This window comes from Copadichromis virginalis, linkage group LG18 (genome assembly GCF_057382275.1).
Source record: "Copadichromis virginalis isolate Kocher_CV1m ecotype Utaka linkage group LG18, C_Virginalis_male_GT1.1, whole genome shotgun sequence".
NCBI classification, from domain to species: Eukaryota; Metazoa; Chordata; class Actinopteri; order Cichliformes; family Cichlidae; genus Copadichromis; species Copadichromis virginalis.
Window position 1 is genome coordinate 30,806,804 of NC_140635.1, and position 21,722 is coordinate 30,828,525.

The 21,722-nt window shown below is 41.5% G+C and overlaps 1 protein-coding gene across 3 annotated transcripts in view; it reads right to left on the reverse strand.

The window, feature by feature from the left end:
• The window catches only part of rnf220a (ring finger protein 220a), a 167,698-nt gene that overhangs the window by 30,926 nt on the left and 115,050 nt on the right, over positions 1–21,722 (reverse strand). For all 3 annotated transcript variants that reach the window (XM_085438078.1, XM_085438077.1, XM_085438079.1), the window contains exons 3-5: positions 12,319–12,448; positions 4,206–4,257; positions 598–693 (exon numbers count right to left, since the gene is read on the reverse strand). In XM_085438078.1, coding sequence (XP_085294204.1) covers positions 598–693; positions 4,206–4,257; positions 12,319–12,448 — 278 coding nt within the window. The remainder of the gene's footprint in view (positions 1–597; positions 694–4,205; positions 4,258–12,318; positions 12,449–21,722) is intronic.

Here is a 21,722-nt window from a genome sequence, read left to right on the forward strand (position 1 = left end):
ATGATATTCTTTCTATTTACTTTTTAATTGCGCATAACGAAATCATCACAGATCATGCAACAATTGCCAGATGCACGATTTTTCGGCTAGTGCTTGAATGTAGCACACCTTTGTGGATCTGTATGGAGCAAATACATGAGCCATCTGCACACACTTTTAATCTGTATAATGAAATAAATGTCACAAATATTTTAGACATACACAGGAAATGTTTTTGAGAAAGATTTTTTCAAAGAAAAAAAAGTTTAATATTTAGCGAGCTTGTGTTTAAATTGCTTGGTATTTGTGTTTATACCGAAACACTCCTTTGTAACTGAAATGAAACATTTTTTTTCGCATACGCCATGTACCTCTATTTTGATACTAATTCCCTCCATATATTAGCCTACAGCCTTGATGCTGTACAATGATATGGAGCTGATAAGCTGTAATGAACACATCTACATGTCACACATTCATATGTGTGACAGGATGCATTACACTTGAACAAAGCCAAAATATCCTAAATTAATAGCAATCAGGAAACTCTGATGACTCTCTCAAGCTGCCCTTGTTTGTGTGTGTGTGTATGTGTGTGTGTGCCCATGTGTGTGTGACCTGGTATCTGTCGGAGTGGTGGGCATCCTCTGACGACAGGGGCGAGACCACAGGAGACTCTCCCTCACGCTTGATGTGCACCGACAGCAGCATGGACTAGAAAGACACAGAGGAATAAAAAAGTCTTTTCTATGCAGATGATCTTTCTACGTTACTGCCTCTGGGACCATAAGCACCATGAGCACTGAACTTGTCCTTGGTTGACAGCTGCTGCATGGGAATAATCGATAAACACAAGAGTAACGCTGTTCCACGATAAATTCAGACCTCAGGATATAAAGTATATAATTTCACTGTTGTAGAGCTAACACTCAAGCATGCCGGGGGTGAAGTGAATTTATTTGAGTGGTTGTGAGCTCTGGGCAATTTATGCCAACACTCTGAAATTGGAGTTGACATGACAATCAGAATATAAAAAGTGGAAGAAGTTCATTAGCAGAAGCAGTTAAAATGAAATCACTGAACTAAGCTGAATATTCAGCTGAGGTTCAAGCACTCAGTGTGGCTGACAAATTGAGCTGAAAGTGTGAGTTCCAGTGACAGAAAGCAGTTCAAGTGTATAAACTGAAGTCAATTAAAAGTAGAAGCAATGAAATAATTTGTAGGAGAAAAGAAGGAGGTGAAGTTTCATAGGTGTGAGACCTGAAAAGACCTGAAGCATCAGCAGGTACGCAAAGACGCTTTTGTCTCTATGAAAGCAGATAAAGTGCAGACGTAGCACAGCCTGACTCAGTTTAACGTGCTCGGTTCAAAACTACTACTGCTGACTGTGAAACTGTGGAAGAAGTAAAACATTACATTCTGAAATTCATGTCACTATTGCAACACATCTGTTAGACAGGAAAAGGAAAAGAAGCCAGAGTGAATCCTTACCCTTGGAAAATTTCAAGAGTGTTATTGCCACAAATGCTGAGAGCGACATGTCATTGATGACGACTGTAACCCGCCTGACTTTGTCTATAAAATCCCTTCCACTGATTAGAGTTAATGTTTATGGGACGTTAAGAGGAGTTAGGGAAGAATGAGAGATTGGAAAGAGAGGATTGGGAGAAGGGGGGAAGGCGAGGGAAGGGTAAATATCCGAAAAGGAGGAGTTTAACTGTCTGACATTACGGGATGCTGCCTGTCCATAAATCTGTCCCACAACACTTTGCTCACATGCTCTCTCTTTCCCTGGAATAGACACACACATATAAAACAATATCCTCTTCTAACCCACTCTGCGGCAAAAAGAGTCCAGGGAATTCCACTGAGGAATGAGGAACAGGAAGGTAAAAGAAAGATGTGGAAAAGAGTGAATGGTAGAAGGGGGAAAAAAAGCAATATCACTTTTTTACAAGGCTTAGCTCTGACAGAGTCGTAGCTCTGTGTGTATGTGTGTACTTGTTTTTTCATGTGTTCCTGTGCCTTATTTTACAAGGCAGCTATGAAATATTTGTATTTACAGTCGTCTCCTATTAATCAAGTGGAAAGGGGCAGAGCAGAGGCTTAAGTGCTTGACAGCAGTAATCTAATAATAATATGTGAGAAATGACCAACCTCCAGTGCTGCCACAGTAAATTGGACATTATGCATGGTGCTTTTATGCTTGTGTGTGTGTGTGTGTGGTCTTTTCTCCTTTTATCCAGGTTTTAAAAGGTCAGGAATCATTTACCTGAGGCCTTCTGGGAATATGCTTAAGTTTTATCATTACAATATGACATTTAATGGTATTCTATACAGAAATTATGAATGAAGATCTCCCTGAAAATCTGGTCTTTTAAACCAACCAATTAAATCAACACGTGAAAAAAAGGTCTGTTCCTAACAAAAGTTGTGCTTAAGGCTACAGTTAGGTGAGTCACTGGAAATGTCAGAATGTCAGAAACATGCATTGTGTAAATGATAACATATTTATTTATTTGTTTGGGAAAAGGACTTAAATTTGCTCAAATGCACACTGGGTGGTGCAGCATCTCACAAATTTATGTCCGGTCCGACACATATCTCACATTTCCCCCTCACTTTAGCTTAGCAAGTGGGCACAGTACCACATGAGTAGATGTGTCGGGGTTAATCTCCGGTTTAACGCAGCTGGGTGATGCATACCAAGCTGGGAACGACAACAACAGGCCCGTGTGCTTCAGACTGGCCTTCTCCATTCTCCGTGGCCTGCAGCTGAATACTAAACAACATCAGTGTGATGCGCAGTCACGGCTGGAAGAGAAGGCCAGCACTCACCCCTCAACCCGGCATTGTCTGCCTCTCTCAAGTACAAGCCCACCCACAGTGCTGCGAGCACTGCTCTAAGCCCGGGTCAGCACCCAAAGGTGTAAGGGAATGAAAGCGAATAACCCGAATTGTATATTCTTTTGCAATCCAAGTGCACATCTTCCTGCAGTGGCCTATAAGACTTTGACCTGGTATTTAGTCAGCGGCTAAAACAAATGTGGAGATAATGAAGGAACTTGATGACTTTAGGGATCTTTAGGAAACACAAATCCAGAATATACCGCAGACCGACATAAATGATTTACCAGAGCACCAAACGCCTGATGAAGGATGAATTAATATATCCTACTTTTATAAACTGTTGACACCCTGTTAATAGGAGAGTTCACACTATAAAGGTCTGGAAACCGATATTTCAGCAGTACATTGGACACTGGCTTATACGGACAGGGTGAATACAGTAATCCACTATAATTTGTTTAATGCAACCCTGCGTAACCCCTGCCAAGCCACAACAATGAACACAGTGCCACAATCAGGCAGTTTGGATGATTTCTCCGATATGAGAAAAAATTTCTTTCCTTTTCTTCTCCTACATATGGTACAGACATGGCAGATGGCCGCCCCTCCATGAGCCTGGTTCTGCTGGAGGGTTCTTCCTGTTAAAATGGAGTTTTTCCTTCTCACTATCGCCAAGTGCTTACTCAGAGGGAGTCGTCTGATTGCTGGTACTTTCCCTGTATTATTGTAGCGTCTTTACCTTACAATATAAAGCACCTTGAGGGTACTGTTGTTGTGATATGGTGCCATTTAAGTAAAATTGAATTGAGCTGAACTGTATAGTCATTACAGCGCTCACATGTTGTGAGTAGAGTCGGAGTATTATATTGGGTCTTTTGACAATACGAGATGTCAGAAGTCTTTTAAAAGAGGCCTCAGCCAGATGAAGACACAGAAACAGTAAGAAAAGGCTTCCTGATGGGATCATAAATTCGTCTTCTTGCAGTTTGATCTCTTCTGTCTTTTTTTCTGCTTGCATTCTCTCTCTGACTCTCTAATTGGAACAATCACAGTACAGTGCCTCCTGGTCCTGCTGCCCGTTAGACAAGGGAGACTGGCGCTGGTTTGTATAAGATGTAAGACAGTCCAGCTGATTTCCCCTTAGTGCAGCAGAGAGGAACAGAAACTGAGTAACAACTCTGGTAGCTGGATGGTAAAGAAAGTACGCTGCACTACTGAAAAGTAGGTATAATACTTTGAAATCTAACCTTGTCTAATCCTGCATCTTCCTCTTGTTTTTAGCTTACATGAATATGTATATGTTTCTATCTAAATACAATTTATTATCTCCTACACACAGTACACAGTGTTGCTTTAAACACTGAGCGTGGGCTCACCTTGGGGGTTCCTGGAGTGGCCGCTCCATCCTTGGATGACGGGTTCTTACTGCTGCAGAGAAAGAAGAGAAAAAGGAAATCAGTGAGATCACATGACGTACTGTGATCCTGAGTGGATTCTGGTTACGTTCTGACTCCCTGCACACACTAACACACAACTAATATCTGTGAATTTCACCTGCGACTCACTTGCAAATCAGTTTATCAGACTCTTGATAATGTTTTCATTCACTTTCATCCATCACTCTTCTATTCTCATCGACCCTTTATGATGACTTATAAATGCAGCAGCGCACTCAGTTCACTTGGCTGCTTTCACTCATCATGTTCATACACAGAAGCAGGCAATAAGATGATTAACAGTGGTTTGACTTGTCAGCATATAAATATTATAAGGACAAAGGTGCCCAAAGCTGGGGTTAGTTGCATACCAAATAAATGCTTTTATTCTTCAAATACAGACACATTACTTTATTTTGATCCCCCCCCCTCACATTTACGGACCCCTCTGCTCTCAATTGATTTTTCTCATTTTGTTTTTTATTGCCCACTTTTTCTTCTCTTCTTCCCCCGCCCTGTTGTCTACCTTCCCCATTATTCTCGCCCATCTGCTGCCTCTGCCATCCTCTGTCTCTCAGACTTTCACCCAAACACAGAGATAAATTTCTCCGAGCTTCACAAATCCTTGCGACAAGCCTGACGTTGACGAAGCGAGACAGGATTGTCATGTTTGCTTTGAGACCCTGTTAGCTCACCAGACCCTCTTGGACACACACACACGAACAGATTCAAACAGACGGTGGCAGACCACAAAGGGAAGGGAGCCTAAAACTGAATTGAGCACAACCTCTAATCTGACAGCATGCCCTGGTAGACAAGGAATTTCCTTTTTCAATGGATGGATGGGTGGGTAATAAGAATAAGAAGCCTTATTTATATGTCACTTATCTGAAGTGAAGAATTTACAAAGTGATGCACAAGGAGGAGTAAGAGCAAGACAAGGGCAATATAAGAGCGGTGAAATATAATGCAGAGCTGCACAGAGGAAGCTAGGAGTGGGGAGGGTGATGGACGTGTCAAAGTGCAGTGGAAGTATTTGTTCCTATAAAGGACGTGTGAAGCAGGGTGTAGTTCTTTTTATATATATCCTAAAAAATGATTCTGTGCACAGCAGCACTCGGTGTATCACTGTCAGCGTATCTAAAGAGGAACCCGGCTAACTTTACACATAAAGCCTGGTTTATGTGTAAACCACATAAACCAGGCTTTTTTCTTTTTTTTTTCATTTTTCAATCAAATTAAAACAAGATTCCTTGAATTATATTGATCCGACACACATAAAAAAGTGTGTTTCAGCCTGCTTTCTGTGTTTCAGCTCTTTTGCTCTTTCCTGATGAGATTATGGCCTCAGTTGGGAGTTTCAGTTCACACTGAATACATCGTTATGTTGTGATGTTTTGTAAATGTAAGTCCTAAAACATATTCAATCAGGTGATCGACAAGCCTCTAGTTTGGGCAGGGATAGCTCAGTAGGTAGAGTGGTGGCCCCGTGATCGGAAGGTCGGGGGTTCGATTCCCCTGAACAGCTACCCTGAGGTACCCCTGAGCAAGGTACCGTCCCTACACACTGCTCCCCGGGCGCCCAATGGCTGCCCACTGCTTCACTGAGTGAATGGGTTAAATGCAGAGAGGGATTTTCCCCACGGGGACCAATAAAGTACACACACTTTTCTTCTAGTTGATAATTGTGCAGTTACTCCTGGTTTCTCAGCCAGATCACATTGAACACCAAAAATGGCACTCAGATTAAGGCTTTAGCAACAGAATGCTGCTAAACAATTGGTGATGCCTCAGAGGCCATTTACATCTTTTACATACAGTCTATGCTTCAACAGAGCTCTTTGTGGGAGGCTTCTGTGATTGGAAACATTTGCATCCTTGAGTTCCCTAACCTCACCAGCAGGGCTGGTATCTGCTCCTTTATGCAAGCAGGAACAGGATGAGCACTGTCAGACCCTTACAGGTTGTGATTCATGTATAAAAGCATGTGGAGGCCATGCAAACCAAGGAATATCACTTTGAGTTGCTGAAATTAAATTTCAGCAAACTCAGTTTTTCTCTTAGATTTTTGAGGTGTTGTTCTCTGTAGGTTGATCATTTCCAACTCCATCAAATAATGTGTCATCCTTTGGTTCCTGGCACATTATCCAGTCCATATCAGTATGGATATATCCATCCTGATTTTTTCCCATTGAGATCTGATGAGTCTTCCTAGTTGTTGTTTTTTTTTAGCAGTGTATATAATTAAACTAAACTACAACAATGCAAGGATTTGAACTTGAAATGTACTCCAATTTACTTTGAAATATTTGTGCTATATAATGTCACAAGAAAAGAAATAGGGTTAGTGAGTAGTTAGTTATTAGTTGTTATTTTCTCTCATGTCTGATTATTTTTGTTCGGAGATGACTTAGTTGCATACCTAGAAAGTATGCCTGTGGTTCGGTGTGCAGGATGGGTGTTTGCTTATGTATATATTCTATGTCTCTGTTGATGGTGAATCTGTATGTAGAAATCTGCCATTACCTGTGGATGTGCATATGCACCTGCATGTTGTTTTGCAACTGTGTGTGTAACCACAGAACAGCAGGCCACACCTCCGCCAACAAAGAGAATAAACATGGGTGACACAGTCAAGCTGCCGTGTAATGCAGGGGAATCTGCCAACACCCCACCACCAGCACACTCACAAACACACACCTTTCTTACCCCCTTTTCTATCTTTGTCTCTGTCATCTCTCTCTCCTTCTCCCTCTATCGCTCTTTTATTCATTACCTGGAACCTCTGCAGAGGCATCAACAATAACAGCCAACTCTACCTGCTTGTTGACAGTGTCAAACAGCGACAAGAGAAGGAGGGAGACAGAGAGAGGGGAAGAGAGCGAGAGAGGACAGCAGTTGCATGCCTGCCACGATGGGAGAAAATTGCCACGGTGACAGAGGGGGTGATAGAGAGATGAAAGAGGAGTTGGGGTAGCTGGGGGGGATGAAATGTGAGGTGAGAGAAATGTGGTGAGAGAGAACGAGCGGGCAACATAAAGAGAGACATCGTGCGAGGGAAAGATGAAAGGAGACAGAAAACTAGAGAAAGGAAGAGAGGGAGTGATGGGAAAGTTGGTGTGCTGCCGCTTCTTCTCAGCGCTTTGCACACATCTGCGTGCCCAGTTCTATGAATTTTTGATAGCGAGGGTTATAGGGCTGGAAATTCCAGCTGGCTGCCATGTCAAAGCGAGGAGAAGAGTGAGGAAATGAGCAGCAAAGCAAAGTGAAACAAACACACCAAGCAAGTAGGGAAAAGGAGGCAAGGATGAATGACAGATGCGATTTAAAATGTGTTGCTAATGAGGCACGTGTAGGAGAGGTAAGGGCATGTCGGTGCCTCACACAAATAGTTTTTATAGCTTTTTGTAGAGGTAGGTAGATTGATCCAAATATATATAAATATTATCAGTGCTGACCGATACTAGCACAATAGTATCGATACAAACGCTGGTATTGGTATCAGATTGATACCAGCATGATAGGATTGATATTGTGTTTATAGCCTGTAAGTTTAATATTTAGTCCAAACAATGGCGATAAATCAGTTTTCAGGGTTTTTGGGGAAATGAAACTATATACTCAACCATGTATTTTAAAAAACAACAAATGCTGACACAAAGTCCTTTAGAGACAGGCACATTTTCATTGCAGTTCTTTAAAAAAACAGAAAAAAACAACAGTTTCAAAATGCATGAAAAGCTGAAAGGCGTTTTTTGTTTTGTTAACAAATTATTGTGGAAATTAAAACTCGGAGTGATTTAGTGGTCATTAAAATGTGTTCAGAAATTACAAATTAATGAGTCTTGTCACACTGTTCTTCCCTGCATAAGCTGACTTATGGTTAAATATATTGGTATTGGTAACGTAGGCCCGATGATTACTTGGTATCAGATGGATATTAAAATTTGCAGGTCAAAAGTAACATTTTGTCATTTACCATCCACAATAAAATAAAACTGGAATAGAATAGAATAAACCTTTATTGTCCCACGGATGAGAAATTTCAGTGTTACAGAGCTCTTACAGCAAGGAAAAAATTAAATATAAAAGGAAGACAGAAGGTGGTCCTATAAACATAAGCAGCCGAATTGTGCATAGGTAACAATGTACAGAATATGTATAGAAAATTTTAAAAATTGTAGGAAGATATGTATAAAATGTACAGGGTTATGTATCAAATCTAGAAATAGCTGTGGAAATTTGATCCATTATATTAAAACATTCTAATTATTACATTTTTAGTTCATCATCATTTTTAACAGGGTCTAAAAAGTTGATTTCTGTATAGACGGTTTGTCTTTGTGAATTTTATGTTATGCAAAGGTACACATAATAACCATTACATACACTAATATTTAAGTTACTATTGTTATTTATTTTGCAATCATTTCTTGTGCTGAAGCTCTTTTCACAAATATTAAGGGGACACTTCAAGAACTCTGGAGGCTGTTACACCTTCCTGAGTCAATATTTTAGAGATAAAGCTAGAAAATTTGCTGTTGTCGATGCTGTTCATACAGCAACTCAAAAGTGTCTTATTTAAGTCCCTTGCACCCTGGTAAACACAGTCCATTTACACTTGAAGGTCATCTTATTGCTCTGCATGTAAGTAAGTAACTCTGCCAAAGGAGTAATGCGAATTGCTTGGCACATTTGTTTGCAGAATTTTACTCGTCAGGGCTGGGTGTGACTTTAATGTTTGGCTTTCTGGTTGCTTTTGCTTCCGCCTGCTTGCCAAAGCACTTTATAAACTCTGCTTTATAAAAAATACTATTAAAATAAAGCTTATTATTATTATTATTATTATTATTATTATTATTATTATTATTATTATTATTATAATATTCAGCTTTGGAAGTGCTCCAGATCTGAATCTGGATTTTTTTTTAATGAAAGATTGTAAGAAACAAGGCAAAATTTGGAATTAACTATTTACTTATACATAGTTTGAGATATGAAAATCACTGTCAAGTTTTCAACACAATATATGAAACTATTCAGATCCAGATATCCTTCCAGAGATTTAATAATTTGTGTATGCAATAGTGGCGATTTCCAGCTGTGTCACAGATATGCAATCTCAGACTGCTGTAATTGTTTAAAGTATCCCTTGATCTCACTATGCAACTACTGTGGAGTATTTCACATTACTCAGACTATAAGTATCAACAACAGGATTGTATATTTATCCTATTTTTTAGTGCTAACAGTGCCTGTTGAATTTGGTTTGAACAGTAATTTGATGGAATTCAATTAACTAAATCTGCCCACTCACCTCCATCCTGGTTAAATCTGCATTGGTCGTACACAGTACTACTGAATTGTAGTGACGGCCTCACACCTCCACTCCCAACCAGAGGGGGCAAAGAGAGAGAACCAACTAAAGATGAATAAGTCGTTTCTTGGTGGATGGAGATGGAAGGAAGAATGGAGGGATGGCACTAAACTCAAGGTACTGATTGCTTTTTGCCTTTTTGTGTCATCTGGTGGAGAGGTGGGGGCTTGAGTGGAGGCAAATTGATTATAGAGGAGGAGGGAGAAGAAGAGGAGCAGAGGTGAGGAGGGGGGCAATGGGGTATGTAGATTACTTTGCCTGCCCCAAGCCACCTGACATGTACAGGGCATGATAGATTTCCATTTGCCAAACTGTGTGTGTGTGTGTGTGTGTGTGTGTGTGCGTGTGTGATTTCGATGACTAAACATGAAAAGCCATGTCCTATGAACAAGTGACAGAGCTCGCAGTCAGAAGAGAGGACACGGACTGACAGTTGCAATCAAACACTTGTACATTTACATGAAGCAAGAGCAACTAGGACAGAAGGGCAAAACAAGTAGAAACACACGCTTCTTAAACACTCACACAGACACACACAGACACCTTCGTTTCCATACCCACAGTTCTTTCATTCAGCAAGCGCTGCTCGTCATTAAAGGCACATTTACCACAAATTGGACCAAATTCCCACTGTCACTTCCAATAATGGCAGCTCCCATGCAGAGAGCCAGGGAGAAGGAGACACGGTGGGTGGGTGTGCCATTTAGAATTGGCGGGTTAGTTTTGTGATATAATGCACACAACCCTTTCGGTTTTATCTCCTGTTCACATTTCTTTAGATCACTCACAGATACAGAGGAAGTCCTTTTTACAAAATATCTTCAACATCTCCGTTCTTGCTTCTTCTTGTTCCCTTTTTCTGTGGTGTACGTATGGATCTAATGGCAAGTAGGCAAATCAGCCAGCTGTGACATTAGCCACCATCCCTTCTCAGGCCGGGATGATGCTATTTCCTTAAATAACTGTGTATGTGTGTGAGAGAGAGACAGAGAGTGGACATCGGAACTAGGCTTCCCAGGGCTAGCATCCCACACTGCCAGAAGGAAGGACAAACTACTAACCTTTATTAATTATTAAAACACACAGACACCTTGCCATATTATTAGATGATGCATGGCTCCCACGTTTCCCCAGAGCTCCCAGCCACATCTCCTGGCTTTCTGGATGACAACTGAACCAATTCTATCCACGGATTAAAGCCTTGAGATGTGGCTGATAGCTCAGAAAATAAAACAAGATTTGTCCAATAATGCTTGGCTGACGCTCAGTTCGATCATTTCCTCCATTCTTTTCCATACATATATGTTCTTCATAATTATACATTTACATTTTCTTTGTTTTCAATTATTTGTTTGATTCGGGGGGGTTTTGGCAGGCAATCCATCTCTGTCTATCGGTTTCTCCTGCACTGTCCTATTTTCCATACATCTGCCCCTCCCTGAGCCTGGTTCTGTTGGAGGTTTCTTCCCGTTAAAAGGCAGTTTTTACTTCCAGCTGTCAGCTTACTCAACGGGGGTTGTTTGATTGTTGGGGTTTTCTCTGTAGTATTGTTGGGTTACAATAGAAAGCTCATAGCTATATAAAAAATATATAAATTGACTTATTCAGGAAGTTAGGCCATTGCTTTGGTCTTAAATGACTGGAACTGACTTAAAATCAAAAGATCATGAAGAAATAACTAATGAAATATAGATGAGATGTGAGAAAAAAGAACAGTAAAGGCCTATTAAGCAAAGGGGAAAAACAAGATTTAGGAAGAGATTGAAAAAAATCAAATAAATAAATGATTGCAAATAAATGGAAGAGAAGAAACAAGTGGTATAGTGTTTGGACAGGGAGAGACAAGAGGAGGGGTGCCCACAGTGTAAACGGTGGGTAAATGAAGTGTGATTTCCACTTGGGGTGACGCTATCTGTTGCCCTTTTCCTTCAGGTTAATGGGTACTATCATAAAACTGGGCCGCTTAGGTGGACACCGGGTCACAACCACAGACGTAGGTGCACACACAAAACCCGACGCGTGGTCAAGGTGAAATATGGGTCCTAATGGTTGTGTTCCATCGTTACAAGGGCTCGGAGTTGATTTGTCCATCGTAAAACAGCTCGTGCAACTGCCGTGTGGGGAAAAAAAGGGGGCAGAAGTGAACTTGAGGTCACGGGTTTGAATCCTAATCCCTGTAGGAAACACTTAGCTTTGCATTGACAGCGTGCTCCTGCCTTTTATGCAGATTTATGATACCAAAATCTTTGCTCAGAATAAAAAAATAGGTCAGCGAGCTGGACATAAAATCTTAGTTGAAATACAGGCAGTAATAATCCTTCAAAATTACTCTGTACCAACCAATACATCCTGGTAATATGATTCATGTTATTTAATTTAATGAAATTATGAGACATCCCAATTTGTTATTTCATACCCAGGACAATGTTTCCAATTCAAGATTACAGGATTCATTATACCTTCATTCAACCGTGTCCGTTATTGTAAGACACCGGGCTAAACTTAGCTTTAAACATATAGATGTTAATAGTTTGTGTAACGTGTTCGTGCACAGTTTCATTGAGACTGACCCAAACAGAGTATATAAAGACATATATATATATACATACCTACAGATCATTAAAGTAACGCTTATAATAAATATTTGACTCTGTTAAGGAGAGAGCTCAGTCCTACCTGAGGCAGATGGTGGCTAGCCTCTCTATCTCTGTCTCCATGTGTTCCTGTAGCTCTCCAGGCCTGAGCAACACCTGGCAGATGGGACAGACTGGAGCCTGGCTGTCATACAGGGACATCTTCTTTTTACCTGGAGACACCAATGAAGAGAAACACACAGTGACAAGAATATCAGCATAAGAGATATAAGCACCCAACCATTTCTTTTTTCATGCACAAACCTTACATGTTGAGTGTGTTTAATTATATGGTATCAGAATGCACCTCAAATATTATTATTTTTTACTGTTGTTTTATTACTGCAGAATCCCATCGAGTACAAATGAAGCTAGTGTGGAAGTACCTTAAAAATGTAGTTTTACAATGGCCAGCAGGGGGCAACTTCTATGAGTGCAAAAATGGGTCCTATCGCAAACCCTACTACTCACTCCATCTACAACTTCAGTTGGCATTTTCCTAAAGAGATCATTGTTTCAGTCACTCACGTCAAGCCTTATTTACGTCACAATGGTCACTTCATAAAAATATGTTTCCATACAGTAAAAACATGCAGGGTATGCTTTAGGACACGGCCACATTGTGATTGACAAGATGCTAGAGCATGTGGTGACCTTGCATAAATTCCCTACATAAATCACTTTGCATAGTATTGACAGACTTTGTCATGTGGCAGTGAAGCAGAAGTTTTAGGGTAAAAGCAAGAAAATGGGTTTAAGGAGCCAGCATCTTCAGCAAGCATCACAGTATACATTTCTGGATTACACGCTTACAAAAGCGGACTAGAGTGCTCTACAGTATCCATTGTGTAATGTTGCTCTGGGGTCAAAGCGGGAGGTGGTGTTAGAAGGGGAGTTAAAGAAGTGTCTGCCATGGATGAGATAATGCTGTATAGAGTCTGCCAACACTACCTCACTTCATTGTCCTTGATCAGCAGGGCTTAGGGTGGGGCCACACCTGTTTCTCTGTGTGTGTGTTATTGTGTTATTGCGTACGTGTTGGAACGTATGCATTTTTGTGTTTGTGCTTTGTCTGTCTAACCTGGCTAAAAATACCATCTATTGAAATCATATCAGTGCTTAGAGTTGGAGGACACTTCCTGATTTCCTGGATAGCCAATCAAATAGTTCTTTTTTTAGCCCGCAAACAATAGGCCCCGCCTCAGCCAGGACATCCCGTTTAGACCGCTTGTCACCACGGCAACAAGGGGACCAGGTACGGGGGGACTCCCTGTCTGCCTTGTCTTTAGTGAACCGTTTTCTTTTTCTTTTCTTTTTAATGCACAAACATTACATACACACACTCCTATACATACACATGCAGCCCTTGGGGGGCATTTATCCTTGCTCACAGTTTCCTGCAAAAGGACTCATGATACAACTAGTAACGGAAAGCACGCACAAACGCCCCCCCCTCCACAACCCACCTCTGCCGCTGCCCTTCTTTTCTCAGAGCGTGTGCATGCATACTAGCCTCCCATTCTCCTGCACTGCTGCTTAACACAGCCCACAGCACTGGACACGTTAAGTGACTTTGAAAAATAGGTAATCGATTACCTTCTTTCTCTCTTTTTCTATCTCTTTTTTACATGTTTCCTTCTCTTTTTTGCAGTCTGATTCTCCCTACAATCCTTTCTTTGCTTTTTCTTTCTTCCTTTCTTTTTCATCTTCTTTATTTTCATTTCTTCCTTTCTCTCTCCCTTACTACCCCTCTCCTTTCTGATTTTTCCCTTTCTCTCCTTGTTTCTTCATCTCCTTTTTAGCCCCCCTCTCAGCCCCTGCACACCTCTTCTCTCCCCTTTATTGCTTTGACAAGATAATTTGAGTCATGCTGAAGCCGTCCGCCATCCGCCACAGCAAACAAAGAACAGATCCAATCCCCCTCTGCAGCCGATGGGGCCGCTTTCTATTCTGCAGACAAACGCACTCCTGGAGGTCGCGGACACACACACAAACATATGCTTGATTATTGTTGAGTCCAAAAAAAAAGTGCAAACGCTTGTTTTGCATGGTGAAAGTTTACTTTGTGCATTTCAATAAGAGGTGATTTTCTTTTGAAGTTTGAAAGATTCTCTGTGAATGAGGTTATTTTTGTACTGGCAGACTGATGATAAAGACATGTAGCTGCACATTTACGACAACAGAAAAGCAACAATGAATAAGAGGAAAACATACTAAAGTGGAGGAATGATTGGGTTGTGTGAAGTGGTTTGAATTCAAGCTTCTTTTTTTTTACAGAAAATATAAACCAGCACATTAACACCAAACATATTCCTAAGACATGCAAATTTGACTTTCTCTGATGTGATGGAATAAATACAGCTAACAGCTTTTAGATCCAACAGAGATGGGAACTGCTGTCACCAAAAACATAAAAGCAGCACTAAACGTAGACCAAAATATAAAATCAGCCCCAATATGTGAAAATAAATAGATAATTTCATAAATCCTGCAACACAAAGCATTCAATCAAACACTGAAGGGAAACTTTGCATTTTTTTAAAAGTCAGATTTTTTTTAAAGCTAAAAAATATTAAATATATCAGCAACAAGTGTGTCTCCATATGAAAATTATCACATAAAACTTGCAAAATTAGCAAATGAAACATCTTTCAGTCAAAAACGGGCCCCCAATTAATCCAAATGTAATGCCATGCAATGTTTATTTGCCCTAAAAGTCTTGTCAAAACTTTCACTCTTCATCTCTTTCTTTTCTTTTTTTAAACTTGTTTGCTGTTGTGGTGTTTCCTCCTTTCCTGTCATTTTTACTTCCCATGTACTTTCTCTTTTCCCTTCCTCTTATTTTTCCCCTCTCCCTGTCAAGTGTTCCCCGAGGGAAGTGAGCGATGGGGAGAGCCGAATGGACAGAAAAATCCCTCGAAGGAGGAAGAGGAGGAGAAGCCGGGTTGGGAAGGATGGGGGGGTGGGGTGGTGCTGATGTGATGCGATGTCACACACCCTGCTTGTCAGCCCCTTAAAGATGATTAATGTTGGGGCGACACGCAAACACATGTGTGTATCCACATGTCCCGCTTTAGACTTCACACACTCAAAACACACACACTCCCCCTGCGGCGCGACGAGGGAGCGTTTAATCTTGGGTAGCACGGGGAAGGTACCGGAGCTGCAGAAGATGGAGGGGGGGTTGGAGCGAGAAGACGGCTGGACAATAACAAGGAAATAGGACTGACAGGACTTTTTAGTGTTGAGACTCCTCAGTGAAGCACTGGTCGGCTGCCCAAACGAGGGGATGGATGGATGGATGGAGCAGGAGAGCCAAGAGAAGGTGTGCGTCTCCTTGACAGCCATGATGGAATATAGGCCTGAACCCTCCCACCCTACAAAATGTGCCAAGATGGATCGTCTTATCTCTCTTTCTCTGACTTCCTTTTCCTTCTTTCTCCTTCTCCCAGTCCCTCCATCTGTCTTTACTTACTCTTTCTCCTTTCCAGATCACTATCTCTCTCTTTTCCTCTTCTTCCTTATTTCCTCCTGTCACCACTTTCCCTTCTTTCATCTCTGTCACTTGAGCCAGTTAACAGATCTCAGTGGCTTCACGAAACAATAAGTCACCGAGCTGGCAGGAAGCATATCCTCTGACTTTTCTGATCGCCAGTCTGATTTATTTACTGACTGCTGTACTGCTGACACGACACTTACGCTGGTCTAACACGACAAATTGAGTAGCTAATTCCTAGTTCAGCTTTGTGAATCTGTCAGTGGAATGACTGAAAATTGCAAAGATAACCATAAGGCTGTTTTACTTTTTAGTTTTTCAAAAAACAGAAACGATGTTAAATTTAATCAATGATCACCCCAAAATACGTCCTTGATTAGGCTTTTCAAATAATGAGAGGAGCCGCACATACAAACACAACTAGACAGGCAATTACAGACAGCAGATGTTGAGGAGGAGAGAGCCAGATCATGTGGAAGAGTGGAGAGCAAAGAGGAGGGATCTTCTTTTCTTTGTCATCCCTTCCTTTCCTTTTGTTTCACTTTCATCCTAATAGCCTTACTTTCTGTTTTCCTAACTCTACATGCTCATTTTCCCCATTTGCAACACTGCTTTTTCTTCCTTTCTTCCTTTTCTTCCTCATATCCCTTTTCATATTTATTGTGCACTAATAAATATGAGTGATCCTTATTTTCAAAAATCTCAGACTTCAGAGGCTGCGCAGCCAAAAGCTGCTGAAAATTGGTAAATCATTAGTCATCACGAAATGATGAAAACGTTACTTCAACTGGCGTTCTTCTTCTTCTTCTTTGTAAGATAAAAACTTTTTCTCCTCTCTCTTCAGTCTCTTGGTGCTACCCCGTCTCCCTCTTCCTTGCTTTGGTCCAGATGAAGTGGGAATCAATAGATGCTAGATAGCACAGGCTCCCAGTCTCAGACTACAATGAGCTGAGGTAAAAGGCCACCTCCAGAGAGGACAGGGATTGTCAGCTCAATACTCTCTCTCAATGGGACCAGAGATAAAACACCATTTGGGGTGTCCTCATGGCTCAATGGGCTAAGAGGCAAAGCATGTACTCACAAAACTGTGGCTCCAAATCCCATTTAATGACCTGGATTGCGTGTCATCTGTCTGCCTTTATCTCGCCCAACATGGCGGCCTCTAAGGAAGCAGGAGATTGGTGTACACTGAACCCTTCCCTTTTTCTATGCGCTTCTTATAGCTTGCCTTGATGGCACATGGCAGTAAGAAATGCACTTTTCTAAAAACTTACAGATTTTTGGGTTAAACGTGACCTCTTTATGAAGGAGTTTAGAAAGAAACCAAAATGTTTGACTTTCCATGAACTTGATCACTCTTTTCTATTTTTTATATCTTCTGCAAGGAATTGTATTGACTTGTAAAGGGTGCACACAATCAGCTAATGAGCACCGAGCATGTAAACTGGATTTAAGCGCAACAGTAAGAGTCAGAAAACAGGAAGGCCGGATTTATGGCTTGGCATATACAGAGTATGTTTGTATGCTACGTTCGCACAAACACACCGCAACAGGCACACTTGCACATTCCCCAAATGGAATTACAAAGTGTCTACATGTAGAGGCTGTTTTTCTGTCCTTGAACAACTGTCTTCACCTTATGTGTATACACACACACATGCGCGCGCACACACTTCCATTCCCCCTCCTTGTTGTTCCCCTAAATGAGTTTTCTGACATGCATCAAGTGTTTATGCCTACAACCCTCTTGTCTCTCGTCTTCCCTTCCTCCTCTTCCACCTCCCTTCTTCTCCCCTCCCCTCTCCCGCTCGCCCGGCCGGTTAGCTATAACACCCGCCAACATCGGTAAACAAGGAAATCTCTCAGCCGCGGCCCGGCGTGTAACCGCATTACCGCGCCCGATAACCTCTTCAAATAATGTGCGATAAGGGGAATTTGATTTGATTCACGAAAGGGAAAGAGGGCCACTTCTGCTTCCCCCTGACTCCTCCTCCCTTCCCTTCCAATCTCTTTCTTTTCCTTTCCTTTATTTCTGTCGTTCTTTCCCTTCACCCCACCATCTTCTCCTCTTCTTCCTTTCACTTAGCCTCCGGGTCCAGGCCTCCTCCTCCACCTCCTCCTCCCGTTGCATTCTCCCTTTCTCCAGAATGACACTGCTTCGCATCCGCAATCAAATAAATCCCACCGAGGTGTCAGCCTTCATTTCGACTCTCCCCTGTCTTTCCCCGAGACCGATGCAAGGTGAGGTGAGAGGGGCTCCGTAAAGCCATCATCTCCATAATGGCGAATATGAGCCCTAAAGCCCAAAACCAGGGGGCCGCATTAACACAAATGGGACTAGCAAGGTGTGTGTGTGCATGGGTCTCCCGGTGAAGTGATATGGTTTTTCTCTTAAGTGAGCTGTGATTTAACCAGGCTAGACACTAGGCTGATCACTGCCTCCGTATGGGCGCGCGTGCAAAATAGATGAGGCTGTGTGGCTCATTCAGGGGACATTTGATGAAATGGAACGGGGGTCAACTTCAGTTTGCCACCCGGGCTGCTTTGCGTTGCTCTCTGCGAGCGTGTGCGTTCCCTGTGTCTGTCTGAGCATATGTGCGTATGTGTGTGTGTGTTTGTGTGCCGTCTCACTCCCTGACAGTGATGCATGGCACTTTTAAATAGCACTCCTCCACGCCCTGCTCAAAACTCATCACCGGGGTCTTTCACTATCCCTCCCTCGCTCCCTGGGGTTCTCACTTTTAGAAAAGCAAATGAAATGTCGGTGCCGTACAGAGGAGAGGAGGGATGAAGAGATGGCCGACTGAGGGGTAGCAAGTGGAAAGGTGTGTGTGTGTGTGTGTGTGTGTGTGTGTGTGTGTGTGTGTGTGTGCAGGAGTATGGATGTATGCTGTCTGTTCAAGACAATTGGAATTTTTCTGTGGGTAAATAAGAGGCAGAATGAATAGAAGATGCATTCGTCTTACATCGATAGGAACTGCACTACTGCTACTATATGCACAATACTTTTTGTGTCACTGGGGAAAGGTTTTGGGTCAGAAGAATATTTTCACGGCCCCTTACTTTTAAACACACTCTTAGAATTCAAAAGGAATTAAAATCAAACTTGGTGGATTTAGAAAAGAGAAAGGGAAAGCCCAAGAGATCAGCACATCATAAATCACCGGCTGCCTAGTTTGAACATACGTGATAAATTGTGATCTAATGATCCCAGTGTGTGTGTGTGTCTGTGTGTGTGTGTGTCAGCATGTATAATGCTGCTTTTACTCCTGGGACCTGGCAACAGGCATATGTGTTCGTCTTGAAGACAGTGGAGTGATGCTTGTAAGGTTATCTCCAACTACTGACAGCTGTTTATTCAATCAATCACCTTGTCAGTGCGCGTGCATGCCCCTGTCCAAGAGTGGCGAGCGAGAAAGAAGTAAATTAATGGAGCATTAACCAAGCGCTGACCCACAGAGCCACAGGCACAAGCAGCAGCCACGGACCAATCCCAATAACACACAGCCACATGTATTGTGCCAGTGGTTTGCAGGAAGCCGAAGGTAGCAAAAGCAGACTAAGTGGAATATTCACTGTTCTTATTTAGCATCCTTTTAGAACATGGGATATGAAAGCTATGCCTGCAGTTAGGAGTGTATGACGTGTGTTTATAATTAAGTCACACAGAGGGAAGACACTTCTGCTTTTACTGACCTATGCCCTGTCTGTGCTGACTGACTCTATTCCATTTCTCCTTCCTCAGCTGTGTGGAGGTGGAGGGATACCGAATGGAGAGAGGTGTGGGCGTGAGGCCTGTCGGCACTCATTTCCATCCCAAAGGGCCTAATCATGACAGGAACATGCCGTGTCAGTGGGCAAACAGGGACATCAGCAAGTTTGAAATAGATACTCTGAGTCAGCCCTAATCACACAAACACAGCCTGTTTTCTTGCCCGCCTGCACGCTCGTGTGTGTGTGTGTGTGTGTGTGTGTGTGTGTGTGTGTGTGTGTGTGTGTGTGTGTGCTATACTAAATAATATAGTGAATAGTATTACTGCAAACACAAATTCAGCTCACACTTTGACATTATATATTTTATTTATCGTCTGATAGCTACTGTTGCCCATTAACAGGAACTTTCAGTGCGTTTTAATCGATGCTGATATTTTCTGCTGACTGTTCTCCATATAGCTGACATACTTGCTTGACTTTGTGTTCAATAGCCCTATTAATCCACACTTAGAGCTGGTCTTCAGCAGCACATATCAACACAAAAAATAGTCTCCTGCATATTACTTCCCTATTATTTATTCTTTCTTTATGTCTCTCATTTACTCTCCTTTTTTTCCCCCTTCCCCTTGCTTTGATTCGCCTCTCTTGTTGCCTCTCATTATCGCTCTCCCTGCTGCTTTCATATGGTCTAGCGGCTGAATTAATTACCAAAGCCAATTAACGCTAGATTGGCTGATGTTTTAACTAATTAGCTTTAATGAGGGTGCCGTGGCTGCCTGCACCGTGTTAATTGAATCCTAACAGCGGAGGAGGCAGCCTGTGGAGGCAGAATGAGAGCGATGGATGGATAGAAGGATGGATGGATAAAGACACACGCACAGAGTTGTTATTGATAATATTTAGAGCGGATCATAGTACCTCCCACACTGTTGTTGCTGCTGGTTTATCATTAACATTTCTGGCCTTTTGTACCGATATCCACCCTTAGAGGAAAAAAGGAAATAGAATCCTATCAGAAGGTGATGTGAATATGTTATGCCAGCATGTGCGTTCCCCTCATTTGCTGGTTAAAGGTTTATCTTAGATAACTAGATTTAAGTAATGCAACTCATATCCTCGCTGTGTATCTCCTGGTTATTCCTCTCTGTGTTTGTTATTGCAAAACGTGTCTGGCAAAGAGGAGCAGCAGATTAGACTCTTAGATCACTGTCATGGCGTCCTCTTAGTGCGGATTACCTGCTGAACTCCATTCTCACCTGTCTTATGATAGGATGATCAGAAGAGACGGGAAAAGGATAAAACTAAATTTCACATTATGTCATTTGAAGGAGATTTGAATATTTTCACGCAGCATCGTGGATTCTGCAAGCTGTATTTAAGATTCTTGCATTTTATTTTTGATTGAATTTTTTAAACTGTCCTTCATATACCTAGTAAGTTTCCTTACTAAACCATGTTTTCGGTCCAAAGTAGAAGAATGTAGCCTAGCTGCTAAGCCCAGGCTTAACCTAGCCATAAATCACTCTGGTTGTGTTATTACCAGCTTTACATAGCTGTTCAGGTTCCTACTGTTTAGTTTGTCATCACAAATGTAGACTCTGATATTACAATTTAATGTGCTTTCTGTCCTAAAGAAACAGTAGTCATTGAAAATTTGCTGTTAATTTATCCTTCGCTAGCGAAAGTTAGCAAAGGCTAAAGCTAGCAATCATAATAGTATTTAGCTAGCTAAAATTTAAATAGCTAAATATTAATGAAGTCATTTTGATAAATTAATCTAAAAAGGCACAAAATTATACATACATTTCAGTTTTCTATTTTTTATGCAGTTGCCATTTTATGTAAGGCCACATTTCTTTCTTTCTTTTTTTTTTTTTTTGCTTTTTACAGTAGGCTGTGACTGATCAACAAAATCTAGGGTATTATTGATGTTTGTAGACAAAAAGGAGAAAAAAATAAAGACATAACACTTTCTTACATATATTATTTAATTAAATCCAACCAATATGAAATTGACCAGAAATAACTGTAAATTTTAAAAAGCAAACCTTAAATTAACATTACTGAGCGACATAAGCCGCATTACATAAAGATTGAACATTATGCCCATCCTCTTCCTTTCTCTGCTTTCTCCCATCTTGCTGATCTAAAGACATGAACCCCGGCAGATTGTCTGAGGTGGCCATAAAAATCTGCATGGCCGTGTAAAAGGCTTAATGATTTTAAAGTTACAAGAG